General features: G+C 49.9%; 1 protein-coding gene across 5 annotated transcripts; it reads right to left on the bottom strand.

Moving 5' to 3' along the window:
• Positions 1-1,405: 1,405 nt before the first annotated feature.
• Positions 1,406-13,112, bottom strand: med25 (mediator complex subunit 25). Of its 5 annotated transcripts, none has more exons than XM_011604247.2 (20): positions 12,976-13,112; positions 12,260-12,409; positions 12,125-12,170; positions 11,936-12,060; positions 11,768-11,866; positions 11,023-11,143; positions 10,790-10,946; positions 10,365-10,465; positions 10,137-10,212; positions 9,242-9,501; positions 8,183-8,263; positions 5,839-5,924; positions 5,696-5,753; positions 5,507-5,614; positions 4,971-5,153; positions 3,786-3,902; positions 3,531-3,602; positions 3,121-3,288; positions 2,924-3,044; positions 1,406-2,604 (listed from the first exon to the last, which is right to left on the bottom strand). In XM_011604247.2, exons 2-20 carry the CDS (start codon positions 12,403-12,405, stop codon positions 2,504-2,506), a joined length of 2,226 nt encoding a protein of 741 aa, XP_011602549.1. In that variant the 5' UTR covers positions 12,406-12,409; positions 12,976-13,112; the 3' UTR covers positions 1,406-2,503. The 5 variants fall into 5 exon arrangements, with proteins under 5 accessions (XP_011602549.1, XP_029692084.1, XP_011602550.1 ...); XM_029836224.1 differs by having other exon boundaries at positions 2,462-2,604; positions 2,924-3,041; XM_011604248.2 differs by having other exon boundaries at positions 2,462-2,604; positions 3,786-3,899.
• Positions 13,113-15,024: the final 1,912 nt, after the last annotated feature.

Genomic DNA, 15,024 nt, shown 5'->3' with positions numbered 1-15,024 from the left:
AGAGAATATGTGATGGGTGATTAGTGCTGGATGGAAGTTTCTATATCGGGGGATCGCTGCGAGACACGTGCTCGCCACACGCACGCGCGCCTCCGCTCCAGCTCTGATCTCTCTCACATTCGCGCAGCTGATATTGCAACAGGGTCTCCTACCTGTTTCTGGCCTTTCTCGCACATCTGCCCCCCCCCCCCCCAAACACACACACACACTCCGCAGTGAGAGTGTGATGCAGCGCCCCCTCCCCTGTAATTCCAACAACACCCCCCCCCCCCTCCCTGATTTTGCATTGCGTCGCTCCCTCCCTCCCTCCATTAAATTTCCAGTCACACAACAGTGCAGTGGATATCCCTCCCTCTCCTCTCTCCCCCCTCTCTCCCACACACACACACACACACACACACACACACACACACACACACACACCTCAGCAGTATGTGGAGGTGTTGTCGTCCCAGATCTCTTCATATTGACGTTCCCTCCTTCACTTTGAACCTCTCACTGCTGTCTTCACCCCCAGTTGCCCCCCCCAGCTCATTATTTAACAACAGCTCCCAGTTTTCTCCTCCCCCCCCCCCCCCAGCGTGCAGAGCTCCGTCAGGCCTTTGACTGATTGAGTGGACCCCGCAGGCTGATGAAGGAATAAAGATGGAGCGATGGAGGATTAGAGCTCGTCTCCGGACACTCGGGAATCTTCCACGATGGAGGATTCTGAATCAACAAGATTAAAGAAAGTCAGAAATATTTAATCCAGTATTTCGTTCTGTTGTCTGGAGGAGCCCCCCCCCACAGCTACTTCCTGTCCAAGCACTCGCCTTCTGGAGACGTCTTCATTCCCCCGGAACCTCCATCGCTCCGGACTCCAGAAAATGGGAAAAAACGGGATTAAAGCCGCTCGCGCTTTGAAGTTTTGAAGGTAAATGAAGGAAAGATGAAAGGAAAATGGAGTCTCATCAAAGGAAACTCCCCACAGAGGCTACGTCCGGAGACATTTAGGATTCGGGATCATCCTTTTTGTCCCGATTAACCTTCCATAATAAATCAAAGATGGTGCTCTCATGATGGAACTGTTAGAATTTTCCTTCCATGAGGGGTTTGAGGCGTTTACTGGTCACTCCTGTCAGCATTAATATGAAAGTGATGATTTGATCGTTCACACTAATGTGACGAGCGTCATCGTGTCTCTGCTGGGACGACTCCTGGCAGTCCATCCGAGGACACGCTTTTAATCTTTTCTGCATTTTAATTCCAAATTTCTCTGATTTATTTTGCCGTTTGAGATGAAACATCAAAGACAGAGGAGCTGCGACTCCAGAACGGGCGTTTCGACGCGACCGCCGACGTCAGAAATGCCAATTTTAGCCTTTTACAGTAAAGGATCCCGATGGAATAAGGGACCGAGAGGGGATCGATTTGCTCCAACTTCCTGTTTTATTTTGAAAGTCCAGCAGCCGACGCTAAAGCGGCCGACTGGGATCTGGGAAAAAAGGCCGACCGCAGGTCAAAGGAGGAAAGATGACATTTTCTTCCTGACATCAGATGGAAAATAAGTGCAAAAGGAGGTTTTTCTGGGGCCGGGACATCACTCCTGGTCCTGCAGACACACTGGAGCCCTTATGAGCTCTGGCAGCTGCTAATAGCTGGACAGAGTGATGGTGGCAGGAAGATGGAGATGGAGGGAGCGGCGAGGGCGGCGCGGCGCTCCGAGGGCCGGCCGGTGATTAAAGGCTGCGTGAGCAGCAGCCACTGAGGGACCAGTGTCTGTCTGAGTCCATGAGAAAAGCGGCGGCGAGGAAAAAGCTCAGAAACAAGAACCCACTGTCACGGTATCTTAGCAACCGTCTCTGTCTCCCAGGTGACGGGGACTGACATCACTTCCTGTCCGTGTGTAAAACAAAGCAGGAAAAAAAACCCTGACGCGTGCGGCGGATGCGCGATGTTGAGCTCGCGTGGTCGCACCAGCTCTGCACCTGCCGTGCACGTACGTGCACGCCGCACGGAGGGGGGCCGCCGGCGGGCGCGCCGTGTGCGCATGCGGCCAGCCTGATTGTAACCGGTGCCAGAGGAAGCGGAGCCAACTGACGCCATCTGGTAGAACTACTTGGCACCTTGGCTGATCTGTGGTTCCGCAACATATTGGAGTCGTTAAAATTAACACGGCGACACCGGTCGGCGAAAAAGACAGTCGGCCGCTGTGACCGCGGCGGTTTCAGCCCGTCGCTCACCTCAGGAGGTCACGCCGCGTCCACTCTCCACAACTCAGGTTTATTTTCACCTTTATAAGACAAGTTTTTTTCCTTTTTCATAATTAGAATAAAAAAGAAACGACAATAAAAGTCCTAAAAAAAAAAAAAAAAGAAAGTCGAACGCCGTCCGACGGGTTCCCCGTTGTGTCCCCACGCGGTGGGCGTGGTTAAATGTGTCCGTAACAAAGCGAGGTGGCGGCGCCTCCACAGCAGGGAGGGGGGGGCCGCAGAGGCGGCAGAAAACCTCCCACGTTGTCCCGTCAGATGAGGTCCATGAGGATTTCGTCCTCCATGACGCTGGAGACCTGGGGCATCCCGCTCTGCGGCACGGCGCCTCGCTGACCCGACATCAGGATCTGACCTACGCAGACGTGGGGGGACAGAGAGAGTTAGAGGGGAGTGGCTGCCAGCAGTTAACTCGTGATCTCAGGCTGCAGTTACGCCGCTGGCCACTAGAGGGGGGCATTTTGATCTAAATTCACTCTGTCATGTGGGTTTGTCTTTGCTCCGCCCCTCTGAGACGAGCGTTGGCGGTTAAAAAAAAAGCTGCTAATGGAGGTTGTTGTAAAGAAGTGGCTGTCGGACATCTGCGGCAGCTGTGCGGCGCTTCAGACGAGTTTCTAAGAGCTGCGCTGATTCTGAAATGTCAGCTCTGGCTCCTCAGACGGGGGTTTCCTGACCTCCCAAAGGCTGCCTCCACTGGCCCTGCATCTGAGCGCCGACTCCTGGCGTCGGGTGGACCATCTGCTGGCCCAAGCCCTGGTGGGGCATCATGCCCTGCATGTGGGCCACGCCGCCCTGCTGCAGACGCACAAACAGGAAATGAGCATCTTCAGACCCGGCGTCCGGGAAAAACCGGACGTGCTTGGAGTCTTACCGGCTGCTGCTGGCTGAGGAGGAGGCTGCGCAGCTGCGGGTTGGCCCCCGGGTTGGAGAGGCGGAGGATGGACCCCTGAGGTGGCGCTTGTCCACTCTGTGCCACCTGATTGGGGGGGGCGCCAGCCTGCTGCTGTTGGTTTGTCGGCACGGCTGCTCTCATGGACATCTGAAGGAACCAAACTCTTGTCAAGTCAAGATGTCAAGAACCGGTTTGAGGCGGTTGTGAGGGGATTCGACGGATGATGACCCCCCCCCACTTAATCATGCACGTCGGCCGCATGCTTGAGGAAGAAGCGAGCCATGCTGACGGGGACGAGTCCACCTTTTTATGACTCTCAAACAGACCAAGGACAGAAAGAAGGGTTGAGTGGTGCCGTGCGGTGCCGAAGAGGCTCCTGCTGATCTCACCATGCTGCTCTGCCTCTGCTGCTCCTCCATCAGAGAGACCTGACTAACGGGGGGCATGCCCACCACCACAGGCTGCAGGACACAGGACAGACCAGAGAGGAGGTGCAGGTGTGAGGAGGAGGAGGAGGAGGAAGGAGGAGGAGAAGAGAAGAAGCACACTGCCTCTGAGTGCTATCAATAACGCATGCATGAACAAGCCCGGGAGGAGTCAACAGGCAACAAGCGCAGACAGCACAGCACGTGGGGGGGCCTTACCTGCTGCTGGACGTTGCCGTGGGACACGGGAATGGGACCGGGGGGTCTGTTCAGGAAGTTCTGGTTGGGCGCCACCTGACCCGGCTGCATGGGAGCCCCCGCAGCCCCCAACTGCTGCTGACAGAGTGAAAGAGCAGATGATGGATCTCTCTCTCTGGGCTCGTCCTGCAACACGTTTACGGTGCCCACAAACCTTTTTTACACCTCAAAAAATAAAAAGGTGTGGACATGTTCCCCACCGGGTGCTTCAGGAGAGGGAGACGGTGCGAGCAGCCCCCCCCCCCCCACCGCCGCCTCGCCACAAACCGCTCCCGAGGTCAGTAACTCAAAGTGCACAGTTCTTGCCTTCGTCACCGGGGCAACGCCACCCCGGACGCGGTATTTTCTCCATGTAATGGCTGTTTACTGCGCCAACAGGTTGACGGCGAATCCAAATATTCCTCTTCGTGCTCGGCGAGCGCGCAGATGGGAAGCAAACACGGACGCAATCAAACACAAAAGCGGATTTAATGTCGAGCGTCACCTGCCGCTCGAGTGTTTGAGTCTCAGCGCCGAACACAAACCGCGGCTCGATGAATGAAGCCGTCAGCAAAGCAAAGACGGTAAAAAAAAAAAAAAAGTCAGCCAGTAAAAACGCAGCTGCCGTTTAAACGGGTGACGAGCGGGAGCGGCGCCCGCCTCCATCATCGGCGAATCCAAGCATCTTATGTGAGGAAGGACGACGGCGCGGCGCAGGAAACGGCTGCTTTCAGCGCTCTGACTCCTGCAGCTTTGACCCGGTAACCTGGGACGGCTGCGAGGACGCGAGACAGAAGCGGGTTTCAGAGACAGAGACAAGGTGTGACGGGACGTTTTCACGTGGTGCCGATGAAGCGGCGTTTGTAGCCAGCGGTGAACGCCGGAGCGACGACGTTGTGAACGCTAGTTTGTGTATTTTGAAGGGAAAAACTTCTTTTTCTTCTTTTATTTTGGTGTTTGAATCACTGAGATAAAGGTTATTAGCGTTGTTGACTTAAGTAGCGGACGATAGCGTCGGGCGGCTACATTCTATAGCCCCGTTAGCCTGAGTGGGGCTATGAGGACACTGAGCCTGCTAAATGAGTCAGTAGGGGTGCACCTTGATGCTGTCAACGATGCCCCGCCCCCAATCCCAGGTGTTTCCCACGCCCCCCCGCCGCCACTCACCGCCGCCACTCTGTGCTGCTGGACCTGCTTGTGGTTGGTGATGACCTGCCGGATGCCGTTGACAAAGCCGCTCTGATCGTTGGGGATGAGGCCCATGAATATCTTCTTTTTGGAGGAGTAGAGCAGCATCAGCACTCGCACCTCGCAGGGCGACGTCGTGTGGGAGAAGTGCACGCAGCCGGCCTGGAGGGAGGGTCAAAGGTCACACAGGCACCTCGAGGAGGGACGTAAGTCAAGGATAAAGGGGAAATCGTCTCCAGGGCTTCGTTTCTCCATCAAATTCGAACTTTTATAAATGGAAGGTAAACAATAATCATCTCTCCATCGTTGTCGGTCCAACTGAGGTAAATAAGGAATTCACTGGGCCTTTTAAAAATAACAAAGACTCATTACGCCAGAAGATGTTTGATATCTTTGGTCTGCTATAAAAAGCCTGGCTGAAACCCCCTCTAGAGTCTTTAGCGACACACTGCAGCACGTTGGGGCTAAATTTAGGACGGAGGCGAGACGGAGGGGGAAGGAAAACGTGCACTTACGAAACCGTTGGTCATGATGCGGTAGAGGCCTTTGAGCGACTCCATGTCTTTGTTGGTGAAGAGGAACTGAACCATTCGAGAGTTCCTGAACAAGTGACCTAAAGTGGTCTGCAACGAGAGGAGGTGGAGAGCTCTTACACACCCACACACACAAGCGCCACACGTGCTGAGGTCGCGTCAAAGCCGCACCAGAAGCTGCTGTGGAATCAGCTGCATGATGAGCTTCTGCGGCCACTGGTCCGTGTTCCTGCCAGGGAGCGGGAAAAAAAACCCAGCGTTTAACGGAGAAGCGGCGCCGAAACGCGCCGGCAGCCTTTCCGAGGACTACTCACAGGTTCTCCCCCTGGTTCACGTGCACCTGACACGGCAGAGAGCGCGTCAGTTTGGTGTTGGAATCCATGGAGGAGGCTTTAGGCTTCTGGGGATTAACACAGAGGAGAGAGACAGGTAAAGCAGGTCTGCGGAACCTGGAGGAGCACGAGGAAAACTTGGCTTCTCCGGTTTCCTGCAGCGACGACGGAACACAGAGGGACCAGGGCAAAGCTGCCAGGAATCCCCTCGATTTGAGGCGAACGCTCGCTAAAGTTTGGCTACGCGTCGTTTAAAGTGATGTAAAGCTTCCCCGAGTCCCGTAACGGCGGCGCTTCATTTGATCTGGCCCGTCCCAGCGGGGGGGGGGGGGGGGGGCTGAGATAAAACCTTCGGACAGCAGAGAGAACTGATCCTTCAGCATGCACGTGCGCCCGCGTCCCGCTTTGATTCCACCCAGAGGGAAAATTTGGTCAGCTAAAAGTGTAAATATGCAGCGTCTCTGGACAGAATATCAAAGGGCTCTTATGAAATATTCAGGATGGCCGGCTCCTTACACACCTCCATCACCAGGGAACACACACACACACACACACCTCTTTTTTCAGCACTTCCCTGACAGCACAGGTACGACATCAGGTGATTTTAACACCTGCGGCGATCTGAAAGTTCTGTCCTGTTTGTGATCGTGTCAGTGAAACGTGTGAGTGGCGGCCTCGGCGGCGTGCTCCTCCCCACCGCCAGCCCCTAATTATGCATTCAATTATCCACCTCGTGAGCCTGAACGTGGAGGTGCCAATTCCTCAAATCAAATCAAATCAAATCCCTCAACATTGATTAAAGGTCCAGTCTCGGATAAATCATCGCCGGCGCGCGTTTAATACGTAAAGTGGGTGAAGGCAAACATTTGAAAAGGTTGATGATATGGAGGAAATACTCACATTTTACGGTTCAGCAGCATTTAAAAACGGGAAAGAGCAACAGACATTTGTCTTTTTAATAAGTTTACACGCAGCAGCAGCAGCAACTCCAGACTTTAAATTTCATGCATGTCTACAAGAAACCCTGTAACACTTCTGATTCACGACTGGTCCCGGCCCGCTTTCATCTGGGGATAAAACCACTGAACGCGGTGGGGAGGCCCAGGGCATGCTGGGGGATTACATCTTCCAGCCGTCCTTGGAAAAGCACGGAAAAGACTGCGGGGAAGCGGGCAACCCCGCTCGCCCTCCTGACACCCTGACCCCAATCAGAACAGGCAATTAAGGGACGCGCGGCTGGATGGACTTTTAAAGACCTGCAGATAACCCCTTCCTTAAAACACGTCAAGAATAAAAGAAAGAGAAGAAGAAGTTTCCAAGCGCATCAATATGGCGACCCCGGCGGGAAGAGCTGAGCACTCTTCATCTCCAGGCCATCGATAGCGGATCAATGAGCGATCAATCACATAAAAGTGGGGCCGACTGTGGCCTCTGCCTGCGAGTTATCGGCTCGGGCAGGAACAGACGCTGCTCAGACAGAGATGCTAACGAAGCTTTATGCTATCAGCAGAACTTCAGCCACATCAGGAAGCGTTTCTTCAAGCGGGTTTTTGGCCCGCGGCGTGACTCTCTCCAACGTTACGGATTAGTCCCCCGGGACAATCGCTTCCAGAGCCAAACGTGAAGGAGTGAGCTGGGCGAGGAAATTGCTGATTAAGAGCAATGATTCATAACTCTAAATGATCCATTTAGGATGTTTGTGGCTACAAAAGAGTGGAGGATCTCCGGAGGTTCCCCTCGCATCCTTCTCCATTTAAATGACTTCTAATTTTGACAAAGGAGGGAGGATGCAGCTGCGGTCGATGGAGCAGATTGATCCCGGTCTGTCCACCAAACACGGTGGCTCGCAGGTCTGGAGAGTGTCGCATAAAAGCCATTAACATCCATTTTCTCTGCTCAGCACCGCCACTGTAAGCTAAATCAATCCGACCTTGAGCTAAACAAATAGTAGTGTGGGCGGTAAAATGATGTGCAATTAATCAGAGCGGGGAAAAATCAATAAGACTTGATTAAGTCTTACCGCAGAGACAGTTCCAGGACAGCGGTGTTGATCATTTTACTCCAGATGTCTAATGAAATCTGAGCGACAGCTAGCATGAGAGCGCTTTACACGCTGCAGTTAGCTTGGCCTGCAGACGCTGCTGCCTCAACACACACCAACAGAGGCATTAATAAACACATCGACTCTGAAAGAAACATCCTGCGCAGCGTCTTATGCTAACCGGCTGAAGCCGAGGAAGCCCCGCTGATTAATGTGCCTCTCTGTGATGTGGAGAGGAAGCGAGGAGGCATTTAACACTCCGATGGAGCTATAAATGACTTTTACCTCCTGCCACTCCAGGACGCCGGTCCAGGCCACGATCTTGTTGGCCACTTGAGGCTGTCCTTGAGGTCCAGGAACGCCGGGCTGGTGGGGGAAAAAGAGGAGAGAAGGTCAGACAGTCAAGCAAGATCAGGATGCGGCATCAATAAATGAAGACGTGTGAGCTTTCGGGTCATAAAGATCCATTTCTTCTGCTTCTGATCCTGAAATTTCCAGACAAATGAATTAATTTTAGACGACGGCTGCAGTGAAATATAAACAGAATGTTAGACTGCGCTCATTTTTTTTTTTTTATCTTTAAATGGAATGCAGCCTGAGGAATATTTAATATTTAATGCGACTGAAAAACATTCCTACAGTCAGGTCAGAACCAGAACCATGTTTACCACGCTGTTACATCACCCCAGCACAGCAACACCCCCCCCCACCCCACTTTGAAGACTTTAATTGTTCAAGATCTAAAGGTGATGTTCTGGCTGAATCTTTCACAATGCACCATATTTTGCATCCGTTTGGGGAAATAAAAAATATGGATATTTACTCTCTGTTATAGCGGAAGCAACGTTAAAAGGAGGGTGAATAAAAAGCTAAAAAGTGCTTTGGCCGAGACGTGGCTGTGACTCCTGCTTCGTCTCTTTTATGTCAGGTTTGCATGAATCTTGGCGCTGGGGCAGAATTGACTGGTTCAAACTTCTGCTGTGAGACAGGATAAAATAATGAAGACATTTTATTTTGGAGAGAATCATCTGGCTTTGAGCCTCAGTGGCTGTAAGATTTAAAATTCATTTTGATCTCTGACTTTAGAGCCTTTTTCTCCAGCCTGTGTTGGTCTGTAAACTCCGCTTCAGGTGTCAGATTAAAGTTCTCCAGAGTCTGGAATATATATATTCTCTGGAATATATCAATAAGGTTTAAACATTGATACCGTTGGAGGAGTGAGACATCGACCCTTCAGCTGAAGAGCTGCGGCTGCACAAGTTTACTGCACTTTTTTATATTGATTCGATGTTCTCGATTCACAGTTTCTGTAAGAAAACCAAACCCACTTGATCTCTGACTTACCATGTTGGGCTGTGCAGGGGGAACGGCGGGTTGAGTGGGAACGGGCTGCTGCGGAGGCGGCGGCGGCGGCGGCGGCGGCTGCTGACTGGGTACCGGCTGAGCTTGGGGGGGAACCGGCTGCTGCTGACTGGGGGGGATTTGAGGCTGCGGCATGATTTGCTGGTTTCCTGTGGTGACTGTTGAAATGTTGATCTTGACCGGGGGCGACGGGATGGCCGACTGGCTGGGGAACTGCGGGCCCTGACCGACCATTCCTGGGACTGAGGAAGAGGAAGGACAACGGGACGAGTATGACGTTGCTGCAGAGGCCAAATTTATGTTTGTGATTATCATTATTGTAAACTGAAACATTGACACGCTGTGATTAACAACACGGTGGTAAAAGATTGAAAAGGGCGAACGCTTCAATGCGCCGTTAGCATTGCTGTAACCCACCAACCAGCGATGCTAACGTAGCCGCCATCTTACTCTCAGAGCTGTAACCTGCTAGCAGGCTAACGTCAGGAAGCTTTGAGCTCACCTGTGAACTTCACAAAGTCACGAAAAGTCGCTCGGACTAGCTTAATCATCTAAGAGAGTCCTTTCACACGTTTATTTCATCTCCGGGCTTTGTGGTGGTGGTGGTGATGAAACCATGAGCGAGAGCGATCCCACACTGGTTTCATCATCACAGCAGAGCCTGAATCTTAAACAGGAGCTACGGCCGCTCCCACATGTACCGGCTTTGTTTGGATTAGGAGCAGCTTCTGTAATCGAAAGTTCGAATCATCGTTCGTGATGAACGTTCTTTGTTTACCTGAGCGAATATTCAGGTTTTGGTTCGTTTATCCGGACAAACATGTCAGTAAAAAAAAGGGGCTTCAGTCATTGTAAGAGGAACTGGACTGTAACTCACAGCGGCTCTTCTGGATGGTGGCTGCCTCCACAGCCATCTGTGCAGCCACCTGAGCAGCAGTCATGGGGGGGGCATTCTGTCAGAAAGCAGATTAAAGCACGACAATGTGGGGGGGGGGGGGGGGGGGGTGGGGGGGGGGGTAGGTGAAGAACAGAAACACCACCGTCAGAATCCGAGCCAGAAACAAGCGGCAGGAATTATGCAGCCAGACAGCTGCTCAAACCGCACCTGATAAGGGTGAGCTGCGTTGATGGGTGGGGGGGGCTGTGAGGGAAGAGGCTGCGGAGGCACAACAGGTTTTATGGGTCCGGGGCCCCCACCTGAGGAAACTGAGGCAGATGCAGGGATGAGGTTACAGCCTTTACAGCTTACAGAGAATAAGCCGGTTTGATACACTCCAATATGTCTAATATGAATGATAATTAATCCTCTTCTAAACAAGGTATATGAGTGTCTCTGCACGTAGGCCCCCCCTGGCAGCATCAGCCAGTATCACCACTCACTAATGCAGCTTTACTCTTAGTCTTCATGGGTCGGGCTAAAGTAACGAGATAATTCTATACATACATGCAACAGCCTATTGAAGGTCAGATTTTCTCATTTGTTGTAGCTCAGAAATATGGAAAATATTAAGGGGACACGTTTGATCTCACCAGGGAGCGAGATGCCTCTGACCAGGACCATGTGGAAAGGGTCTTGGCTGTAGTCTGGGTGGGATTCAACGGCACCCCCAACAGAAGACGCCCGCTCATACAAAGCCCTCAGGGCGGGCAGCTTCCGTGGAGCCACCACAGAAAAGTGAATTCCTCTCTGAGGAAGAACGTTCAGGTGATTACGCGCAGGTCAGAGACGTCACCTGTGCGTGGTGGCAGGTGCATGAACTCACGTCTCGGATGATTTTGACCAGGTTGTCGGCCGTGCAGCCGGTGTAGCTGACGCTCTCCACAGCAGGGAGCAGGTACGGAGGAGAGTTGCACAACAACACACACACCTTGTGGGTCTGACCTCTGACCATGGTGGAAAGAAAGACAGGAAGAGCGAAGAAGTCAAGCAAAACTTGCTCGGGCGACATTATCGATTGTGTGAGACATTAAACTAAACAGTGACCAGGATAATACATTTAAAAAATAGGGGTTTCAAAAGGACCTCAATATTGCTGCGTCTAAAGAATGCAACAAGCCGCTGTATTATTCTTTTAACTGATGTCTCAAAGTTGCAAAACATGATTAAATTTGGCCTTTATGGGTCCAAATGGTGCATAACATCTAAATGCTCTTCAAATATTTGCCAACCCAGAGCCAAATCTCATCAATCTCATCAGCCTAACATGTTATAAATTAAACTGTTTATCGTTTCCAACCTCATTAGCAACTGTTTCATAGCATGAAGTCAATACAAGTGTTTTGATTTTGTAATGGTGATCCAGGGATGGAACTGCTAAAGACCTCCCTGTCAGTTACCAGAGTGAACGCAGCTGCTGTTAAAAATGTCACTGAGCAACATAAAGTAGTGAGTAATGACCACACAGTGACATTGGCCTCGTCATTACTGCCACTTCCTGCGATGGGCAGGTCTTGTATTTTTTGCCCGACGTCAATAACTTCTATGAAACTAAAAATAAAGAAAATTACATCTGTTCTCTCATCTTCTTAAAGTCGTCAAAGAGCTGCAAGGCAACGGCGAGCCCCTCTGCGATCAGGCTACAGCTTTCTGCGCCACCTCCCATGAACCTGAGGGCAAAAACATCACAGTTTAATATCCGAACAGCATCGAATAAAGAAAGGAAGAAAAACATTTACTGGATGCTGTCGATCCAGGAGACAAACTCAAAGGCTGAGCTGGTTGGAGCGTGGCACTGGACGTACGACTCGGGAGCACAGTCCACCGTGTTGAAGACCACCAGACCATACTGCGTCCCTCCGTACTACACAGACACCCAAAATGAGCATATTGACAACTCTCAGGTGAACAACAACAGGCGCACTTACATCTCCACCAAAATCAGTTTCTGCTGGAGGACCTCCGTTGAAATATCTACAGAAAATTAAAAAAAGAAAGAAGAGGCAACAAAAACATGAACAAAGGAGGAAAATGGCGAAGAAGAGTCATTCTAAAGAACTTACTCAATAGCAGGAAGGATGTAATTTTTCCTCAGAGATTCAAAGTAGGGTCCAAGATTGGCGGTGCCTTCGATGACAAACACCACATCGGCCACCTGGTTGTTTCCAGGCTTGTTGGATGCTTCCATGAGTGCTGAGGCCGCCACCATCAACCTGACCGTTTCAGGAGAGCCAAAAAAAGAGCACAAACATCACAGAAATGCCACTGAAGAGGGCTGTGCAAGGACACAAGCCTCATCTCAATACTGGCTCAATGAAGCGTCAAAAATAAGATGTCAATCAACATGCTAACACAGCCGCTGTGTAACAGTGATGCTCTTTTTATTTTCTGCACTAATCAAACACTTAAGTGATTGGTGTCGAGACAGGTTGGCCAGTTTTCCAGAGAAAAGGGGTGAAATCTAATCACGTAAAGGAAAAACAGAAAAACGCCTTCTGTAAATTTAGCATCCAATGTCCTCAATGAAATACTGTAGCAGCTAAAACAAGAACTTAAGCCTGAAACAAATTGATTTGTTGCGTTATAATATTCCAGTTCACAATGAGAAGTTATTCGACATTATGAATTAAATGAAAGCACAGGGAAAAACCAATGAACTACGTAGCTCCTAATTTAAAACGTCATTGCTAGCCGGCTAGCTAGCCTTAGCATCGCTGAGCCGTTTCACCACAAGAAGCAAGTTTATCTAATCTAAATATTCGAAGTGACGCAGACTTACGGTGTGAAATGGGGCCGACGGTCGAATTCTAGGTTGAAATCAAGACTCAGTAAACATAAAACAATAATTAACACAGATGGTTTGTTGTATTTTCAACGGAAATGACGACACATTTGACCCGCCGCGCTTTCCTTTTCTTCTTCTTCTTCGTCGCTTGTTATGAGACAGACATAATGCTGCCCCCACAGACCAAAATTACAACAACATTAGGAATTTTATTACGAGTAGAATAACAATAAGAAGTAGAAGAAAAATGGATTGAAAATCTCAATAAATTTCTCTAGAAATCATCTTCAGTGCTCTTAAAGGTCAGACAATTTAAAGGCTTGTGGGTGTTATTGCGAGGGATGACCAGAAGATGTCAGCAGATATCTAGTTTCTTCTTTAGAGAAACGTTTCGCGATTAAACTCGGATCACCAACAATCTATATACATATATAGATTCCATACTACATATAAAAACATTGGTTTTAAATCTCCGAGTCGGTCTTTTTCCCCTGATATATGAAACGCTGAAATACTTGCAGATAAAAAAAGGCAATCATACATCAGCTATGTTCATGCTCACCTGCTGTCAGATGAGCACAGAGCACTAGCGGCCAAACATGGCTGGCAACAGGGTGCTGTCCTGTGTTTGTGGCTCCAACAATAGCATGTAGTCCCCTGTGGCACTGGCAGACAGTTTTCCAGGGTTTCAAAGCTCATCACATTCAAACCCTCCCACAGAAAAAACCAAAACGCTCCACTGTAATTTAACCTGAATTCTGGGGAGGCCAGCAAGCTCAGGACACTGCATCTAAAAGGGAGGCGCTGTGAGCCCGAGGCCACCCTCCAGACAAACGTTGAAACCTTTCATGGGGCCTTTATTTATTTATTTATTTATTTATGTATGTATGTATGTATTTTCTGAGTGAGCAACGTGGCCAAATGAAACTGACAGAGCGGATTGTGTGTGCTCATGTGTGTGTTTGAGAATGTGCATGCGTAGGCACCCTTTTACTTTGCATCTCTGATGTGTTCTGCTACTCTGAGGGAGGCGTACACTGGGTCTTTGAACTTGCACACTAGCAGTGCCAGCAGTTGCCAGGCAATTACAGACAGCCTGCTCTCACGCATGCCTTTCAAACAACAGACAGGCACTTCTCTTTGTTTGCATTTTCCGTTTTTTATTTTTATTTTTTTGGTTTGGTCAGAGAGTGACGTAATAAAACATGAATGAGCAGGGCTGGAGGATGATGCGCGTCTGCGAGCTCCAGGTGGTGCAGCTGAATCCGTCTCCTGAATTGGGCACCCAGCTGGGACGCCGATGATGCAGATGGTTCCTTCACAACAGGTAATCAAAGATGCAATGATCTCCACGGCGATGGCCGAGCAGAGGAATCTGCGCTCGGACCAGAGCCTCCACGCCGGGATCGGCTGCTCATAAACATGCAGTTCTAATGGAATTTATCAGGTCTAATGTTCTCCTTCCACCACAGATGCTTCAGCTGCGGATCCTCGTTCCTCCTTCTTTCCTTTCCTCCCCTCTGTCAAGGTTTCCTCTTGCGTGCGTTGGCTGATTTCATTACGTTTGAAAGGTTCGGGCTAATATTTATAGAGTTGGGATGAAATGTTAAAAGCTGAATAATAGGCGGTGCCTTTTTTATTTTGCATTAAGACGCAGAAACAAACATTTGTTGTCAGGATGAATTTGTGTGCTAACGCTGAAAACATTTCCACGCATGAATATTTCAGATGTTTTCAATATTCAGTTTCCAACAGTGTAACCATGACGGCAGCCATGTTCGGCTTGTCAGTCTTTTAATCATTTTCAGCGTAGTTCCTCACACCCTTGTCCAACATACAAGACATTTTCCTCAACAATTAAAGATTTTCTTTAAAAGAAATCAGTGATATAATTGTCAATATTAGCCTATAATTACCAGGAACCAAATTTATCTCCACGCTAACGAGGGCAGAAATGCAACCAAATCTTCTTCCCGTCTCTAAAATACTGCCTCAAATGATTATCAAAGTGGGGAAATTACATGTCCAAAAGACGCATAAATT

This window comes from Takifugu rubripes, chromosome 5, assembly GCF_901000725.2.
Source record: "Takifugu rubripes chromosome 5, fTakRub1.2, whole genome shotgun sequence".
Taxonomy (NCBI): Eukaryota; Metazoa; Chordata; class Actinopteri; order Tetraodontiformes; family Tetraodontidae; genus Takifugu; species Takifugu rubripes.
The sequence above is the reverse complement of the archived record's forward strand: the minus strand, read 5'-3'. Positions and strand labels throughout refer to the sequence as shown.